An 18,807-nucleotide genomic window follows, 5' to 3' on the forward strand; every position below is an offset into this window, starting at 1 on the left:
GGCAGAGGCAGACGGATCTCTGTGAGTTCGACACCAGCCTGGTCTACAGAGCTAGTTCCAGGACAGGCTCCAAAACCACAGAGAAACCCTGTCTCGAAAAACCAAAAAAAAAAAAAAAATCATCCTTCTAGCTGGACGGTGGTGGTGGCGCATGCCTTTAATCTCACCTCTCAGGAGGCAGAGGCAGGCGGGTCTTTAAGACTTCAAGTTCAGCCTAGTCTACAGAGCGAGTTCCAGGACCGCAAAGGCTGTTAAAACAGTGAAACCCTGTCTTGAAAAACTAAAGTTTCCAATCAGGAGGCAGAGGCAGGTGGATCTCTGTGAGTTTGAGGCCAGCCTGGTCTACAAGAGCTAGTTCTAGGACAGGCCCCAAAGAGACAGAGAAAGAAAGAAAGAAAGAAAGAAAGAAAGAAAGAAAGAAAGAAAGAAAGAAAGAAAGGAAGGAAGGAAGGAAGGAAGGGAAAAACTAAAGTTTCTTGAAAAACTAAAAAAAATAAACAAATCTTTGTTCTAGCTAGAAATGGTGACGTGTCTATAGTCTCATTATTTGGCGATAAAGGCACGAGAATCAGGAGTTCCAGGCCAGCAGAGGATACAAGAGACCCTTCCTAAGACAAAGTCTTTGATCTGAAGATTCTAGAATGTACCACGTTGTGTTGGACAGCAGGCAGCCTGGTACAGACAACTTGACTGAGTTCTTGTTGACTGAGTGTAGCTCATGCTAAGAGTATGATTTAGAACAAGTTATTGCAACTATTTCTGACTCAGTTTCCTCAATTATATAATGAAGATTAAAAATAACACCGACTTCCCGGAGGTGTGGTTACCTGTCATTGAGTAAATATATGTAAAATGCTATGAGCAATGCCTGGCACATGTGAGGAATTTTAGGAGTACTGAAAATGTTTGTTGACATTTATTTTTATTATATATGTGTACTTGTACGTGGTTGCATGTTTGCCACAGCACACAGGTAGATGGAATTCCTTCATGCTTCATATACACCTTGCAAGTAGCCTAAAGATAAATTTAATCAATATACTTCAGCAATTCTGCAGATGGGATCTCTCACCTGTGCCACTAGGTTGGTGCTCAAATAATTTAAAATTGTGGGAGTGTTTTGGAGTTGACTTTTCAGATTAGGATGTCCATCTTGGGGAAACTTCTCCATGCCTACCTGTCCTTATCTGTAAAATGGAAGTCACCACCAAATTTACCTACCAGGACTGCTGGCTGGAGGAGCAGACATCTCCCAGTTAAGTACTTACTCTGTGTGTACTAAATTTTTACCTAGGAATAAACCTGACATGTGGAAACCCCTCCATTTGTTCTTTTTTGTAACTATTACCCACCTGTGCCACAGGAAACCGGTAACCTTAAGCCCACAAACTTTAATAACATTCCCTGTGACTAAAAAGAGTAGCTACTGTAGGATTGGGCACTTCACTTCCTATGTCTGCCAACGCGCTTAGGGCTCAGTCTGCATTATTTCCCTAAGTGTTCACAAGTACCATAGCAGAGAGTTGCACTGTCATGAACCTCAGTTTTGTAGGACTGCTGAACGGAGGAGTAATTTTCTCACGTTCACGGACCCAGCAAATGATTAAGCCATATTATGTTTTTACCATTTGTTGCGATCCTACCGAGTCTCAGCAGGGGAGTAAGCCGCACTGTTGGGAAAAGGTACACAGTCTAGGCCCCAGCCTACAGGAAGTGTCAGTTTCCAAAGCTGAGGCGGAGGCGGGAGTGTTGAATAAACACTGTAAGAGGTAATTATAATAGCGCCTGGTAATTGCTACAGTAAAGGCCAGAAGGGCCACTGGATCTCAGGCGCTGGGTCAAGAAAAGTACTGAGGACTTAAGTGTCCAAAGACACTTAACAGCAGACATCCTTTGACAAGAGTGTTACAGGACGCGTCCCGAAAAATAACGCGGGCCGCGGGCAAAGGGCTAACCGGAGAGCGACAGCAAAAGGAACCCGGAAAGGGGCTGAGCTCGGGTGGGCGGGACCGCGCGGTGACTGGCAGGGGTGGGGCCAGGCTGGCCGCGCCCCTCGTCGCCGGCTGCTGGGCTTCGGCCGGGGTCGACTGGGAACCGTGAGCTGGGCAAAGCCGCCTTCCCGCTCCCGAGGGCCGCGGGGACCGAGCAGCGCGCGGGCTCGGAGACGGACAGTCCACAAAGTTTGGTCCGCGGAGAACGCAGCGTCGAGCCCGGCAGGTGCGGCTGGGCCTGGCCGGGGCGCTCGCGGCCTTACGGGCGAGCACGGCCGGGCACCGGCGAGGAGCGATCAACTCTGAAGTTGGCAAGAGGTGACGCCCGTGTTCCGCTCCGCCGCGCGTCCAGCCCTGGCATCTCGAGCCCGGGTCGCGCCGGGGCTATGCAGTCCCCGCCAGGCGGCCCCGCGGAGCTCCCTGCCAGGTAGACGAGCGGCGTCCCAGGACCCTGTCGGCACCCCTGCTCGGCCCAGGATGTTGCTGGCCCTCCCCCTTTTCCTCCACCTCCTCCTCCTCGGTAAGAGTCCCCGCCCCGGTGTCACTGCCCGCCGTCCTGCACCCTCCAGGCGACCCCCGCCCCCTGCGTCCGCCGGCCCGTCGAGCCTTGGCCCGTCGGACTTTCCCACACCATCCGTCCCACCCACAGCCGGGGAAGGCGACCTTTCAGCGAGGTCACGCACCTCCTTCCGGCTCCTCTACCTCTCTCTTCCTATAAACTACCCGGAAGTCTCAGCTGGGCCTCCCTCTGGAGTTGCCCAGGTGAAGAAAACTTGTGACTCACTCTGCTGCCCTCTCTCGATCCCCCTCTAGGAGGTGCTCTGGCCCGTCCAGACCGGATCACTTTCCCAAGTCCTGGTGAGTAGAGGGAGCGCCTAGTGTTTCCTAGTGTTCTGGGGCTTGGGAATGAAGATGAACCCCTGAATTCTGAAATAGACTGTAATTTTAGAATGGGAACCGTCCATTGTTTTACAAGAAGGGAAACTGAGGCCCAACGCACCTGAGTACACACCTGGTAGTTGTTATGAACCATCTCAATTTTTACGTGTAATTTCCATGTTTTGTCTCCCTAATTAGAGTAGGGTCTTCCTGAGAGTAGAAACAGTATTTCTTCTGCCTACTGGCCCCGTGGCTGGCACAAAGGCTACCTCAACATTACTTACGGTATTGATATTTAACACAAAGTATGAAAAGGAATGGGGGTGGCCCACGCCTGTAATTCCCAGCACTCGGAGACAGAGGCAGGAGGATCAGTACAAGGGCAGCCTCAGCCACATAGTGACTTTGAGGATAGCCTAGGCTACAAGAAATTTTGTCTTAAAAAAAAAAGGGAACGGGCGGTGGTGACGCACACCTTTAATCCCAGAGGCAGATCTCTGTGAGTTCTAGACCAGCCTGGTCTACAAGAGCTAGTTCAGGAAAGGCTCCAAAGCTACAGAGAAACTCTGTCTTGAAAAACAAAACAAACAAAAGAATGGAGAGGAAGAGAGGGATCATTGGGCTGTAACTGATGGGCAAAGCGAGCTCTCTACCTTGAGGCATCCAGAGGGAGGGAGCCTGGGGAGGGCCCAGCGTGAAAAAACTCTACCAGTGCCCCCACCTTCTCCCTCCAGCTTGTGAGACCCCTCCAGCAGTGCTCTTGGATGTACAGGGCACTTTGCAGAGACCTCTGGGCAGGGACAGCCGCAGCTCCTCTGCCAACTGCACCTGGGTTATCCTGGGCAGCAAGGAACAGACAGTAACTGTCAGGTAAGAAATAAGGCGAATCCCCATCTCTCTCCCCTGCCCCTTCTGTCTCCCATGGAAAATATCACTGCTCTATGGTGTTTGCATCCTGGTCAGCAGAAGACCAGATCTGGGTTTGGTCTGCTCCAAAAGCTTGGCTCCTGGGTCAGCCGTGGCCAATTGAAGCTGGATTGTGGTGAGATGTTTAGCTTGGGCACTGACCGTCTCCAAAAGACTCTAGGAATTATTCTGGGCTCAGCTAGGCTTGTGATGAGTCCTTTGATCCATAGCATAGCCTACTTGACCTTCCTCGGGATCGTGTTTCTAGCTCATTGGTGGAACACTTGTGTAGGGTGTGCAGGGATTCAGCCCCTACCAAAACGACCCTTCCCCAGGTCTGCCTTTCTGCATCGCTCTGTTCCTTCCACACTCTGGCTTTCCCCTCTGTTCTACCCTCACCTTTCTCCTGGGCTTCTCGTCTCTTCCTTCATCCCTCCTGTTTTCCTTTCTTTCCTCCCTGAATCTCTTTTCTTTCCATTTGTTGTTTTTGAGACAGAATTTCACTATGTAGCCCAGGCTTGCCCTAATCTTGTGCTACATCTCATCCTTCCAAGATTTGGGGTTTCCTGTGGAATCACCGTGCCCAGTATTTTTTCTTTTTTCTTTTCTTTTTTTTCTTTGGTTCTTTTTTTGTTTATTTGGCTTACAGTAATACAGCTCAGGGTTTCACACCCCCTAAGTGGGCACTCTATCTCTAAGCAACAATCTCAGCCCCTTACTCCAAATCTTCTAACGCTCTAAGTCTCCTCACTGGGGGCCTATGTCAACTAGCAGTTTGCCTCAGATCCTGGCAGTGGTGGTGCGTGTCTTTAATCTCCACACTTGGGTGGCAGAGTCAGGCAGATCTCTGAGTTCAAGGCCAGCCTGCTCTACAGAGCTAATTCCAGGACAGCCAGAGCTACACAGAGAAAAATCCTGTCTTGGGGGAAAAAAAGAATATATCCAGAAAGGTGCATGAAGAAGAGAACAATCTAAAGAAGGTGTGGCAACCCAGGGGACAGCCATGGCGAGCACAGATTTTACCTCTCAGGTTGTGAAGCTGAGCTGCTGTGGCTAATTGAACTACAGGATGACGTTGTGTCAGCCAGCTGCTGGGCACTGTACCTGGATTGTGCTGTTGCAGCAGCTGGAGAGAGGTCTTATTACTTACTACTTTAACAAGCCTGGTCAGTGTCTGAGTGTAGTCAGTTCTCTCAGAAGGTTCTAGGAGGGGTTCTGTGGCCTGATGGTGCACTGGCCTCAGCTGGAACTTTTCCTGTTGATGATATTTACTGCCAAGGGCTTGGCTGATTTCATTTGGATCTTTGAATCATGGCTAAGCAAGTGTTTGTGCTTCTTGAGCTGCCAGGGTCCTGTCATCAAGAGGGGAGGGGACTAGCAAAAATCTAAAACCTCTCATGTCTTGCTCTCCTCTCCCTTATAGGTTCCAGAAGCTGCACCTGGCCTGTGGCTCAGAACACTTAATCCTGCACTCCCCTCTCCAGCCACCAGTGTCCCTGTGTGAGGCTCCTGCTAGCCCTTTGCAGCTTCCAGGGGGCAACGCCACCATCACTTACAGCTATGCTGGAGCCAGAGCACCCATGGGCCAGGGCTTCTTGCTGTCTTATAGTCAAGGTAGGCTAAACAGGGAGTGCCCTGGGACCATTAGGAGTGGGTGTCCCATGCTGGGTGGTGGTGGCACACGCCTTTAATCCCAGCACTCGGGAGGCAGAAGCAGGTGGATCTCTGTGAGTTCGAGGCCAGCCTGGTCTACAAGAGCTAGTTCCAGGACAGGCTCCAAAGCTACAGAGAAACCCTGTCTGTAAAACCCAACAAAAAAAAGAAGAAGAAGTGGGCATCCCAGGGAAGAGGCCAGGATCCCGGGAGTTCTGGTGCTTCCCAGTCTCTTTGATGCCTCTGCAGATTGGCTCCTGTGCCTGCAGGGAGAGTTCCAGTGCTTGAACCACCGCTGTATACCAGCCGCCAAGCGCTGTGATGGGGTCGATGCCTGTGGCGATGGCTCCGATGAGGCAGGTTGCAGCTCAGATCCATTCCCTAACCTGAACCCGGCCCCTGCCCCAACTCCACTCTGCAATCTCACCTTGGAGGACTTCTACGGGGTCTTCTCCTCCCCTGGATATTCACACCTGGCCTCAGTCTCCCACCCCCAATCCTGCCTGTGGCTGCTGGACCCCCACGATGGCAGGAGGCTGGCAGTGCGCTTCACAGCCCTGGACTTGGGTTATGGAGATGCAGTGCATGTATATGATGGTGCCGGGCCCCCCGAGACCCCTCGACTGCTACGCAGTCTCACCCACTTCAGCAATGGCAAGGCTGTCACCGTGGAGACTCTGTCTGGTCAGGCAGTTGTATCCTACCACACAGTTGCTTGGAGCAGTGGTCGGGGCTTTAATGCTACCTACCATGTTCGGGGATACTGTTTGCCCTGGGACAGACCCTGTGGCTTAGGCTCAGGCCTGGGGGCCAGCGAAAGTCTAGGTGAGCGCTGCTATAGTGAGGCCCAGCGCTGTGACGGCTCCTGGGACTGTGCCGACGGCACAGACGAGGAGGGTTGCCCTGGCTGCCCACCTGGGCACTTCCCCTGTGGAGCTGCTGGCACCCCTGGTGCCACAGCCTGCTACCTGCCTGCTGACCGCTGCAACTACCAGACGTTCTGTGCCGATGGAGCTGATGAGAGGCGCTGCCGGCACTGCCAGCCGGGCAACTTCCGATGCCGGGACGAAAAGTGTGTGTATGAGACGTGGGTGTGTGACGGGCAGCCCGACTGTACTGACGGCAGCGATGAGTGGGACTGCTCCTACGCCCTGCCCCGCAAGGTCATCACAGCAGCGGTGATTGGCAGCTTAGTGTGTGGCCTCTTGCTGGTCATCGCCCTGGGCTGCACCTGCAAGCTCTATGCCATTCGCACCCAGGAGTACAGGTCAGTCGGAGTGAGGCCGGCTGTGGCGGAGTGGGCGGAGGGTGAGTGGGGCCCGTGCTGTTCCCGGAGACTGAGCAGGTCCACCTTGAGGAGTGGTTCCTATGACCAGTTCGTGAGAGTAGTCTCCAGGAAGGAAGGGACATGACTTAGGACAAACCATAGCATAACTCCATCTGGCCTGGCCTGGGTGTAGAGGGAAGAGGCCTTCTAGGCTGAGGCACATTGCCCTCACTGGGAGGACTAGTGACTGAGCGGTCCTCCTTTCTTCCAGCATCTTTGCCCCCCTCTCCCGGATGGAGGCTGAGATCGTGCAGCAGCAAGCACCTCCTTCCTACGGGCAGCTTATTGCCCAGGGTGCCATCCCACCTGTAGAAGACTTCCCCACAGAGAACCCTAATGATGTAAGTAACTCCTCCAAGCCTGGACCTGTGGTGCCAGCCTTGTACCCTACTGTGACTCCACCCGTTTGACCCCCTGCTCCGATGTCTGCCTCCTGTCCTTGCAGAACTCTGTGCTGGGGAACCTACGTTCTCTGCTCCAGATCTTGCGCCAAGATATTAGTCCAGGAGGTCCTTCAGGAGGCCGCCGTCGCCAGCGGGGCCGCTCAGTGCGTCGTCTGGTTCGCCGTCTCCGGCGTTGGGGCCTGCTTCCTCGAACCAATACTCCAGCTCGGGCCCCTGAGACCAGATCCCAGGTCCCAGCGTCTGCTGCTCCCTCTGAGGCCCTGGATGACAGCACAAGCCAGCCCTGTGAGGCTGGGGCAGTAGGAGGGCAGGATGGGGAGCAGGCCCCTCCACTACCCACCAAGGCCCCCATCCCAACCCCAAGCACACTTCCGGCCCCTGCGACCATCTCGGAGCCCCCAGGACCGCTACCCTCAGTGCCTCTAGAACCCTCACTGTTGTCTGGAGTTGTCCAGGTCCTACGAGGCCGCCTCCTTCCCAGCCTGTGGTCCCCAGGACCCACTTGGACCCCAGCTGGACCTCACCCAACAGTCCTGGCCCCAGAGGATGAGGATGATGTGCTGTTAATGCCACTGGCTGAGCCACAGGTCTGGGTAGTTGAGACAGAGGATGAACCACTGCTTGCCTAAGGGGACCTGGCCGCCTTGGGGCTCCAGACACAAGGCTCTGATCCTTTGGAAGTGGCTCGGCTTCTGCACTCATGTGTCTAGCACAGGAAGTTAGGTGTCCCTCAGGTGGAGAGGAAGCCCCGAGAGCCTCTTCTGTGTGTGACGAGAAAGAGACTCAATTTCCACCCTCTGCCCATCCTCCTTCCCGGAGGATCACAGGCTTGGACACTCCATCCTTTCCAACTCCCCACCCAAAAGTGGCCTTAATACCAGACTGCAGTTGCCTAGAGATCTTCTAGCCCCCAAGGGGAGGATGTGGCCAGGGTGATGGGTTTGCCAGCCTCCATCTTTGTGGTGCCTGGCCCACTTAGAGAACACAAGTGCTTTTGTCCACTCGCTGCATCATTGCCCAAGAAATCAAGGAAAAAATAAAAATAAATCATAAATTTCAGCCTTGGTAAATTAGCCATGAGCTCCACCCTGCCTCTGCCCATCTCTCCCTCTCACTTGCTCCTCCTCCAGAGGCTGTGGATCATCCTTCTACCTTTGCCCTCTTCCTATTTGTTTTTCAACCGCCTGCCTTTCGTTACCGTGCTACTTAGGAGGCAGCGTAATTCAAGACTGGTGAGGACTAACTGTCTCCACCTTCAGCCTCTGGCCCAGCCCTACACTGACTGCTGTGAGGCTCGGCAGTAAGCCTGACCTCACTGCAGGCCAGAAGCTGGAGCCAGCTGAGCGAGGAAGTCAAGAAAGGGTCCATTTATGGAATACTGTAGCACAGAGCACAGCAGCGGTCTGTTCCCTGACAAAACCCAGGAGCCATTAGTGCTCCATCCCAGCCAGGCAGGGGGTCTTCCTGGAGCAGGGTCCAAGCTGAGTTCTCAACCGCACTGCCGGCCAAATTCTAAGCAGGACAAAGTAAACATGGAGGCTAGACGCAGCCTCCACAGAGCCCAAGCTGTTGGGGACAGTAGATGAGGGGATGAGATGGGGGGTGTTGGAGTAAGCAAACTGCCCCAGAGTTTCCCCTCTTAGGACCCTCAACAACTGGGATCAGGGATGCCCTAAACTTTGACCTCATCCTCTGCAAAGATAGCTGTCATCTGTTCTGCAGCAGCCACCTCGGACCCTGCTGACTGATACCTTAATCCCTTGGCCTCCTTCAAATCCTTCCTGGGTATTTGTAATGCAAAACTGGACGGAGATTAAAGTGAGGGTGCTCACTTAGGATGCACCCACACATTGACTAGAACCCTTGAAAGCAGAGTTTCATAGGGGAGGCCTGTAGATCAGGTACCTGGAAGGAGTGTATCCTGTTCCGGTACAAGCAGGAACTGACCTTGTGCAGACAATATAGGAAGATAGGAAATAGATCCAGTCACTAAGTTCCCTTTTTAATAATTTTTTTATGTATATGAGTGCTCTATTGACTTTATACCAGAAGAGGGCATCAGATCCCACTATAGATGGTTGTGAACACCCTATATATGGCTGCTGGGAATTAAACTCAGGACTTCTGAAAGAGCCGCCAGTGTTCTTAACTCAGTGGAGCCATCTCTCCAGCACACACACACACCACCTTTCTTTTTTCCTTAAAAAAAAAAAAAAGACTATCTCAGACCCATCAAGAGCTGGAATCACAGGCAAGTAACCATACCAGGTATATAGAGTGCTGGGGATTGAAGCCTGGGCTTCATACCTGCTAGGTCTGATTGGTGGTTAATCTGTGTTACTGTTACCGTAGCAAACAACAGAGACAACCAATTTACAAAAAGAAGGTAAGGGTGTGCACGCATATAACCTTAGCTCATGCAAAGGAGGCAAAGGCAGAATCATCACACATTCGGGTTGGAGAGATGGCTCAGTGCTTAAGAACACTGGCTGCTCTTCCAGAGGACCTAGATTCAATTCCCAGCACCCACATGGCAGTTCACAACTGTCTATGACCCCAGATCTGACACCTTCATACAGATAAATATATGTAGGCAAAACACCAATGCACATAAAAAAAAATCGTCATGCGTTCAACGCCAACCTAAGCTAATGCAACAAGACCTCACCCAGTTATCTTGTCTTGCAGTAGTCTGGAGAGTTTGCTCTATGATGCTGCCCTGACGAGAGGAGCACCACATCATGGCCGAAACTCAAGGCATAGTAAAATCACTCACTAATGTGAACTGTAGGGCCAAGGAGGAGGCCAGGGAGCCACGTCTCCCTTGGAGGCTGTCCTAATTAGGGTTCCTATTGCTGTGATGAAACACCGTGACCAAAAGCAAGTTAAGAAGGACAGGACAGGGTTTATTCAGCTTACACTTCCACATCACCGTTCATCACTGAAAGAAATCAGGAGGCCAGGCAGTAGTGGCACATGCAGCAGCCTGGGGTGGGGTGAGGGGGAGTACTGCTTACTGACTTGCTCCTCATGGCTTGCTCAACCTACTTTCTTATAGAACCCAGGACCACCTGTTCAGGGATGGCACCACCCACAATGGGCTGGGCCCTCCCCCATCAATCACTAAGAAAATGCTCTATGCTAGGTGTTGATGGCCACACCTGTAATCCTAGCATTCAGGAGGCAGATGTAGGCAGGAGTTCTAGGCCAACCTGGTCTACAGAGTGAGCTCCAGAACAGCCAATGCTACACAAAGAAACCCCGTCTCAACATCCCTCCCACAGGACAAAAAAAGAAAAGGAAAATGTCCAAAACCTCCAAGAGTGGTTTGAGGAGGCGGCAGAGTCCCAGTGGGACCCTCACCAGGTATGCAATTTTTGACTCCCTGTTACGGAGTACCAGAGAAATGAATGTGAGCACCTAAGTGTGTCTGAGGTAAGTAAAGCTTGCGTCTTTAGGGGGTCTTCTGAATTTAATGTTGAGATAGGGTCTCATTGGCTAGGCCCAACTCCATGATCCTGCCTCAGCCTCCAAAGCAGTGTTTTCCAACCTGTGGGTCATGACCCCCTTGAGTTGAATGACCTTTCAGAGGGGTTGCCTAAGAGCATTAGAAAACACAAAATATATTACTATTCACAACTACCAAAATTACTGTTATGAAGTAGCAATGAAAATAATTTGGGGGGCTGGAGAGATGGCTCAGAGGTTAAGAGCACTGGCTGCTCTTCCAGAGGTCCTGAGTTCAATTCCCAGCACCCACACAGTGGCTCACAGCCATCTGCAGTGGGATCCCATGCCTTCTGCTGTGCAGGCAGACATGCAGACAGAGCACTCATACACATAAAATAAACCTTAAAAATTAAAAAACTAATCTTATGACAGGGGTAAGCACAGCATGGGGAGCCGTACTGCAGTGCCAGCAGCAGCGTAGGAGAGAGCCACTGTCCTGGCAGTACAGGGCAGTGCTGCCCAGCGACTTTAGAACCAAAGCTGGAGAAGCAGCTCAGTGGTGTCAGGCTTATCTCACAGTTAGGACATCCTAGGGTTGATTCCTAGAACTGGAATACATGGATGATAAGCCGAGCTGGTGAAATGGCTCAGTGGGTAGAGGTGCTTACTACCAAGCCTGACGACCCGAGTTCAATCCCCAGAATGCACAGTGGAAGGAGAGAGAGCTCTCTGACCTCTACATGAATGCAGCTGTATATGTATATCCATAGACATACACAAAAAGTAAGTGCAGAAAAGAAAAACATCCAGGCATGGTGGCACCTGTGTCTAACCCCAGCACTCAGGAGACACGTGCGCGCGCACACACACACACACACACACACACACACACGGTGGGGAGGGGGGTTGGAGAGGTTGTTCAGAGGTTAAAAGCACCAGAAGACCTGAGTTTGCTCTCAGATCGCAGCAGCTCCAGGGGGGTTGACACCGTCTTCTGGCCTCTGCAGGCACCTAACTAAGTACATGTGGCACACACACATCTGGAATGTAAGACTTTCCAAAGGGCTGCAAATATCTGGCTCAGAAACCCATGGCTACCAAGGTCACGGCTCCAAGTGTGCCTCCATTACAGAATATACTTCGTAGACCAAAGTTGTGGATAAAATAATTGTCACGTCAGTTTCAGTTGTCAAAATGACACACCTGGAGCCGGGCGGTGGTGGTGCATGCCTTTAATCCCTCTGGAGGCAGAGGCAGGTGGATCTCTGTGAGTTTGAGGTCAGCCTGTTTTACAGAGCAAGTTCCAGGACAGGCTCCAAAGCTACACAGAAAAACCCCGTCTCAAAAAAACCAGACCAAACTAACAAAAGTGATACACCTGGAAAGAGGAAGCCTAACCCGAGGGATTGCCTGACAGTTTGGTCTGTGGCCACATCTGTGGGGTCCGAGCACACTATAGGCAGTGCTCTCCTGGCAGGGGCCCTGGACTATAAAAGAAAGTTAGCTGAGCAATTCAGTAAGCAGCTTTCCTCCATGAATTCTGTCCAAGCTCCTGGCTGTGTTCCTGCCTTGGCATCTCCTGATGATGCCCTGTAACCTGTTAGCCAAATAAACTCTTTCCTCCCTGGGTTGTTTTGGGGTTCTATCACAGCAACAGAGAAGCAAGCTAGAACAAGAAGCTGATCGGGTGCTCTACAGAATGAAGTGCCCGCTGTGGTAGCTCCTTCAGATCCTGCCCTGGGGCTGATCTCCAGATTAGTGGCACTATACATATTCCCAGGATTGCTACTCGCTTCTTCCAAGGAAAACTCCACTGAGAATGCCAAAATATAATCACCAATAAAAGGAGGTTGCAAGGAGGCATTGGAAAGATGACTAGTGGCCAAGAGCACTGACTGCCCTTTCAGAGGACCCAGGTTCAATTCCCAGCACCCACATGGCAGCTCACAACTGCCTGTAACTCCAGCTCCAGGGAATCCAACACCTCACACAGACATACATGCAGCCAAAACATGAGTGCACATGAAATAAAAATAAATTATTTTAAAAGGCTGCAGATATTACAGAGAAGGCAAGCAGCTTTATGTAGAATTGGGGGTGGGAGTTGTCTTGTCATTGAGAAGATAAGGACGGGAAACCTAGTGACACTTGTCTGAATGCTTTGGGGACAGGCCACTCACCAAACCACCCTAAACCTTTGTCATGAAAAGGAAGAGAGTTAACAGAAGAGTACTTGGCAAAATATGGCGAAGCAAGGAGGTGATTGGGTGCTTAAGGGGATGCAGAACCCGAATGGGAGGAAGAGTCAAGGAGTTGCCTGTTCCCATAGACGCTGGCTGTCCTCCAGTCGGCTTTGTCTTCACTTCTGCAGCTGGCTAACACTGGCTGCACGGACCTAGCAGAGAGAGAAAGTGAAGGCAAACCGAAGCTGCACAAAGAGCTTCCTCAGAGCTCTCCTCTGCCTGCGGACTTCTGTAGCTCTTACTCCAGAAGAGGCAGAGTGGAGGAGGCAGACAGAAAGAGGGTGCCATGCCCCAGCTTCCTCCTCTATCAAGTTAGCCTTTAGTCAGTCTGGCACCCTCTTTTTAGCCACTAAGCACCCACCCTAAGCTGGACAGCGAGATGGGGGCTGGAAGCAACAGACAACGTGTATAGTCTTGGACTCTGAAGCAAAAAGTCCTCTGGCTCTCAGGGTCCCTGACCCCTGCCACTCTCAGCTCCGTTACCCACAGCCCCCTTCCTCCACGCTGCCCTCTGAAATCTGCTCTTCTGCTCTATGGCTGCTCTGTTCTGCTTTAATCAGGCTGTGCCTGTACGCTGAGTCTGCTCCCAGAGGGAAGTGACACAAAGAAAAAGGAGGGGGACAGAAGGAGGGAATCCCGCTTACATCACTCCTCATTAGCATATGTGACCTCATCAGGAGGCGGGACAATTTCCCCAGGTGTCTGGGGAGGGAGGGGAAGGGGGGGCGGTATTTAAAGGGAAGAGCTGACTGTGCTGCTGAGTGAGGGACCGGTGCAGGGAGCCGCGGGGCTGCACTTGCACAAACACACCGAAGCACACGGACCTTGACACCAACATGGACACGGACACAGAAACCACAGCACTTTGTTCTTCCAGCAGCCGCCAGGCCTCCCCATCAGGGACACCCACACCAGGTGAGGGCTAATCGGAGTAGAACGTGGCTGAAGCCATGGGTGCGGGAGCTGAAGCTTTGTGGGAAGGTCAGTGCCAAGGTTCATTGAGGGTAGAGTCAGTGCAGCCAAGGAGCCCCCTGCACTTTTGAGATCTGGACGGCCAAGAGGGAGGGGGAAAGCTGCCCAGGTGCCCCTCCCCCAACACGCCCAGGGCTTCGCTAGAGAAACTAGTACTTGGCCCCTAGGTTAACCTCATCCCTGATGAAGCAGAGCCGGCCAGGAGGGAAGGGGAAAGGAAAGGAGCAGCCCGCAAACCTAGGAATCACCAGTGGAGGGGGCTTCCCTGGGGACCTGTTGTAAGGGTTTCTTCTAGCTCCATCTTTGGCTGCCTGCCAAATATTGATCCTGTGCTATTTATAGCCTCTCTGCATCCCCCTTTGTTGTGTCTGTTGTTGTTCCGCTAGTTGCCCCAACCCTTGGGTTGTCGTCTTCTACACTCTCTCCACCTCTACCTCCTCACAAACACGATATTCTCTCCCACTCACTGGGACAGGCAAAAATCCAGGAGGATTCTCCCTCACACACAAACATGCGCTGGGGATGCCCACCTACCTGCGGGGACAGAGAAAACGGCACATTCTCCTTCTCCAGCACCCAGCCCCGCGAACAAGGCCCCTGGAAAGTTTTTGATTCTGCCCACACCTGCCAGCAGCTCCGTTTGAGGACTGCAGTACAGGAAGCAATAGGAGGGAGGGCCAAGCCGTGGAAGGATGGGTTGCTTCTCAGTTCCACCTGGTCCAGAGGCCTAGCCAGGGTGTGCCTACGCCAGGGCATGGTGTGAGTGGTGTGTAACCCTGTGCACAGAGCCTCCCCACGCGGCATACCTTTTGAACAGGCTGTGGTTGGAATCTACAAGGGGAAACCATCATGCTAGCTCCTTGAGAGTTCCTCACTTTGGGTTTTCTAGGTAATTTTGGCACAAGAGACTGGACTAATGACTCTCAGTTCTTCTGGGATCCTGGTCTTTATCTGCTCTAAAGAAGCAAATAAACTTAGCAGCTACCTCCATTATACCTTACTCTTAGCTTCCTTTTCTGTTCCTCTCTAGAAGCAGACAATACACTTTTGAAACAGAAGCCAGAGAAACTCTTGGCAGAGCTGGACCGGGGTGGGCCACCTCCTGTCCCTGGGGCCCCCAGACGAAGAGGAAGTATGCCTGTACCCTACAAACACCAGCTGCGGCGGGGACAAGCTGTCGATGAACTTGACTGGCCACCTCAGGCCTCCTCCTCTGGGTCCTCTGAGTCTTTGGGCTCAGCGGACACAGGCCCCGCCCAAAAGGATGGTGTCTTTAAGGTCATGCTCCTGGGGGAGAGTGGCGTGGGCAAGAGCACCCTAGCAGGCACTTTTGGGGGTCTCCAGGGAGACAGTGCTCACGAGATGGAGAACTCAGGTATTTGGGGGCACCTCGAAGGGCTGAAAGTGCTTCTGGTTTGAACAGACCCCGGAGGGGATTCCCTGTTGTTGGGAGCAAAGGGGTTCCTGGTTACCAGGCCTCACAGGTTTCATTCCCTCTTTCCCAACAGAGGACACTTACGAGAGACGAATCATGGTGGACAAAGAAGAAGTGACTTTAATTGTTTACGACATCTGGGAGCAGGTGAGGCTGCAGGGACTGGGGAAGGGCATTACCGATCCCGGCTCCAACATGGATGACTATATACCTTAGCACTGGCCTATCTCCTGGAGCAAAGGCCCACCCTGGGATGCTTATCATGGCTCGCGGTTGTGACACCCACCGTTAGAATCTGAATTTGACAAACTCTTCAGCATCCAGTCAGGGTAAACACACAGAAACTAACCCATTCGTAAATACGGCAGCCTGGAAGTCTGATACGACAGGAAGAAGGGCTCCGCAGAATCAGTAAAAGGAGGAGAGTGGGGGGGCTTCTGAGTGCTTGAACATGTTTCTGTGGCGAGGTTCTGCCATTTTTAAAACGTTTAGCTCCTTAGTTTGGGGAACAAGGTCTCACAGTGTAGCCCACACTGGCCTGGAAAGCACAACTCCTCTTCTGGCCTCAGCCTGCTGGGTGACGGATTATAGGTTTATAACATGCTAGGAATCGAACTCAGGCCTTTGTGCATACTAGGCCAGCACTGTACAGGTGTGCTACACCCCAAGACTTTCCATATTCTTCTACTCTGAGATCCCATTTCCCCAGTTCTCCCACGTGGGACTCACATCACTAACTTCTCCATCCTCCTCAAGGCCCCTGGGTATCAAAATTCTGCATTTAACTAGCTCCTAGTACTAGGCAAGTGGCTTCCCTCACATTCGGATTCCTCTTTGCTGAGATGCAGGTACCAGTCTCTATGCCTCCAGCTCTAGCATCTCATGGCCCTCTGCTCATCTGCAGGGGGATGCAGGAGGGTGGCTGCAGGACCATTGTCTTCAGACGGGGGATGCCTTTCTCATCGTCTTCTCAGTCACAGATCGACGAAGCTTCTCCAAAGTTCCTGAAACCCTTCTTCGTCTCCGGGCCGGAAGGCCCCACCACGACCTACCTGTCATCCTCGTGGGAAACAAGAGTGACCTGGCCCGCTCCCGGGAAGTGTCATTGGAGGGTGTGTATCCTGGACCCGTTCCGTACTTAAAATCTCAAGAGATAATTCTCCAGGTCATCCTTCCCGAGGAGGCCTTTTACCCGCACTGGCGCACAAGTTCTTGCATTTAGTCCTTGAGTCAGGGAAGAGCCCCACTACCCAGCTCCTGGGGTCCTTCACTAGCCTTCATTGCTCCTTCTAAGCACCTTGCCCTCCCTTTTGCGCCTTTGTCATTGGATCCCAACCCAGTTCTCAGTTGGAATTTGGTGGTCCCACCCCCATCTCCCGCCCCACCCTAGCCCCGGCAAAGCTGCCCGTGGGGCGGGTGCCTGAGCTGCTTCCTTCCTGCAGAGGGTCGCCATCTGGCCGGGACGCTGAGCTGCAAGCACATCGAGACCTCGGCCGCACTGCATCACAACACTCGTGAGCTTTTCGAGGGCGCTGTGCGCCAGATCAGGCTGCGGCGGGGCCGGGGCCATGTCGGGGGTCAGAGACCCGAGCCTGGCAGCCCCGACGGCCCCGCGCCGCCCACGCGCCGCGAGAGCCTCACCAAGAAGGCTAAGCGCTTCCTCGCCAACCTGGTGCCACGCAACGCCAAGTTCTTCAAGCAACGCTCCAGGTCGTGTCACGACCTTTCCGTGCTCTGAGCCACGGTCGCCATGGCCACTGCAGTCGCCATGGTCACCGTGCCCTCCGCTCGCCCCCTCACCCTTCTCCTGTCCATCTAGGAAACCAAATATTCCCAGGATGCCCTGGTGTGAGCGGGAGGCGGGGCCGGGTGGCTGGTCTGTCCACCGCCTCCACCGCCCGGTCTGGACTGCCGAGCACCCACAGCGCCTCAAGACCTGCGAGTCAGGGAAGAAATTCGTGCTGCAAGGTATTTTTTATTATTATTATTAACTCGCAGGAGGCCACCTCTCCTGGCAAGAGACTTCAAAAACAAGAACTGGAAAAGTTCTTTGTAGCACTTTTACCAAGGAGCTGACCTCCTTGGTACTACTCTGAACATGCCTTACCTTTAAGCAAACTTTAAAGGTAAAAACCCAGAGATGACTCTTCCAGAGATAACTGAAAATGTCCTCTTATCCGCCGCCCAGGTCTACTTTGCCGTTAAGAATTTGTTAAAGAAAAGAGCCTTGGAAGTTATTCTTGAGATTGGACTCTGATTTACTATTCTACTATGGCACGTTCCCTCCCTTTCTGGTTATTGAAGTTAAGGTGTGGGCAGACTCTTTGCCTTTAGATGCCCTGAAGTAGAGTTGAGTGCTGGCAACCCCTTTGGCCAGGGCCTAGAAGGCACCAGCAAGGGACTTTCTTTCCAATAAAATTCTTTTCTATTGCACTGTGTTGATATTGGCTTTCTGTTCTGGTGGTTCCCAGAGAAGGAGATGTGAGGGGAAGGTTCAGTTACAGGCAGGAAAACTGGGAGGCCTGAAAAGTGAGGACTGGACATCTTTAAGAAAGGTCTGGAGCAGACTTGGTCCTGGGGCAGGCCCTCAACACTGAGACAACAGGCCTGGAGAGAAACACTTAAGTGATAACCAGAGCCCCACGCTCCAGCTCTGGGTTCCAACTCTATCCTACCCCATCCTACAGGGAGCAACCAGAGTCACCCAGCTTTGACTTGGGTTGGTTCAGGGTATAGGCGAGGTCCCCCAGGGATGCCCATTAGCTGGGGCATGCTAGGGTGGGCTTGTGCCTTCCCTGGCAGGGCCCGACAGCTCCAGCTGTCACCTGCAAAGCCCGTGTGAGAACTGAAGCTGTCACTGCCTCCCCTGGGGACACCCACGCCTGCTGCTGCCTGAGCCATGAGTTTGAACAAAGAGAGCAGAGGCAGCAGCTCTCCTCACCTCTAGACATTTAGTTCAGCTACTTGAATGCTGGCAAGCCAGGCCTCCAACCCACCCCAGGCAGCATCCTAGAACCTGGTAGAAAGAGGTGAGGAGCCTTCTTAAGTCCTTGTAGTTAGGGAGCAGAGCAGCCCAGCAGAGGATGAGATGAGAATACAAATAATTAAGTTATCCTTAGGAACAGATTTAACTTTGTTAATTCTTTAAAGACCTTCTAAGGCGTGGCTGTCTGTTTACAGTGAAGGGAACAGTTTCAGCAGCTTGCTTGCAATCACCCTGCAAACATTAGGGTGCGGTCTCTACCTGTTGGTTGCTTTGATTCTAGCTGTAAATCTGCAGTTCAACAGCAGAGAAGACGCAGGGACATCCCAGGGCAGAGCCATGGGATGGCCGTGGTGAAAGTCAGGGGTATCGCCTGGCTATAGCAATGGTGCAGTGAGAAGACCTGGAACTCTGGAGACCATAAATAGAGGAAGTTCAGATTTTAAACTGCAGGCAAACACACAGGGCCAATAAGGGACCAGATGGTTGTGCATTTGGGTTGAAACCTCAGGGACATGAAGAGGAGGGTAAGAGATGAGCATAGAAAGATTTGGAGCCCGACCA

General features: G+C 52.5%; 2 protein-coding genes across 2 annotated transcripts; both read left to right on the top strand.

The window, feature by feature from the left end:
* Window positions 1–2,055: 2,055 nt before the first annotated feature.
* Lrp10 (LDL receptor related protein 10) lies at window positions 2,056–8,203 on the top strand. Its single transcript, XM_075949267.1, has 7 exons — window positions 2,056–2,511; window positions 2,805–2,849; window positions 3,605–3,740; window positions 5,200–5,390; window positions 5,679–6,696; window positions 6,968–7,097; window positions 7,202–8,203. Exons 1-7 carry the CDS (start codon window positions 2,469–2,471, stop codon window positions 7,787–7,789), a joined length of 2,151 nt encoding a protein of 716 aa, XP_075805382.1. The 5' UTR covers window positions 2,056–2,468; the 3' UTR covers window positions 7,790–8,203.
* A 5,387-nt stretch (window positions 8,204–13,590) lies between these two features.
* Rem2 (RRAD and GEM like GTPase 2) lies at window positions 13,591–17,687 on the top strand. Its single transcript, XM_075949859.1, has 5 exons — window positions 13,591–13,768; window positions 14,856–15,200; window positions 15,334–15,407; window positions 16,165–16,372; window positions 16,703–17,687. Exons 1-5 carry the CDS (start codon window positions 13,690–13,692, stop codon window positions 16,996–16,998), a joined length of 1,002 nt encoding a protein of 333 aa, XP_075805974.1. The 5' UTR covers window positions 13,591–13,689; the 3' UTR covers window positions 16,999–17,687.
* Window positions 17,688–18,807: the final 1,120 nt, after the last annotated feature.

This window comes from Microtus pennsylvanicus, chromosome 15, assembly GCF_037038515.1.
Source record: "Microtus pennsylvanicus isolate mMicPen1 chromosome 15, mMicPen1.hap1, whole genome shotgun sequence".
NCBI lineage: Eukaryota > Metazoa > Chordata > Mammalia > Rodentia > Cricetidae > Microtus > Microtus pennsylvanicus.

Coding starts and splice junctions, on each gene's coding strand:
- Lrp10 (XM_075949267.1), top strand. CDS start 2,469: ATGTTGCTGGCCCTCCCCCTTTTCCTCCACCTCCTCCTCCTCG. Junction 6,697..6,967: donor ATTCGCACCCAGGAGTACAG/GTCAGTCGGAGT, acceptor CCTTTCTTCCAG/CATCTTTGCCCCCCTCTCCC. Junction 7,098..7,201: donor CCACAGAGAACCCTAATGAT/GTAAGTAACTCC, acceptor CTGTCCTTGCAG/AACTCTGTGCTGGGGAACCT.
- Rem2 (XM_075949859.1), top strand. CDS start 13,690: ATGGACACGGACACAGAAACCACAGCACTTTGTTCTTCCAGCAGCCGC. Junction 13,769..14,855: donor ATCAGGGACACCCACACCAG/GTGAGGGCTAAT, acceptor GTTCCTCTCTAG/AAGCAGACAATACACTTTTG. Junction 15,408..16,164: donor TTTACGACATCTGGGAGCAG/GTGAGGCTGCAG, acceptor GCTCATCTGCAG/GGGGATGCAGGAGGGTGGCT.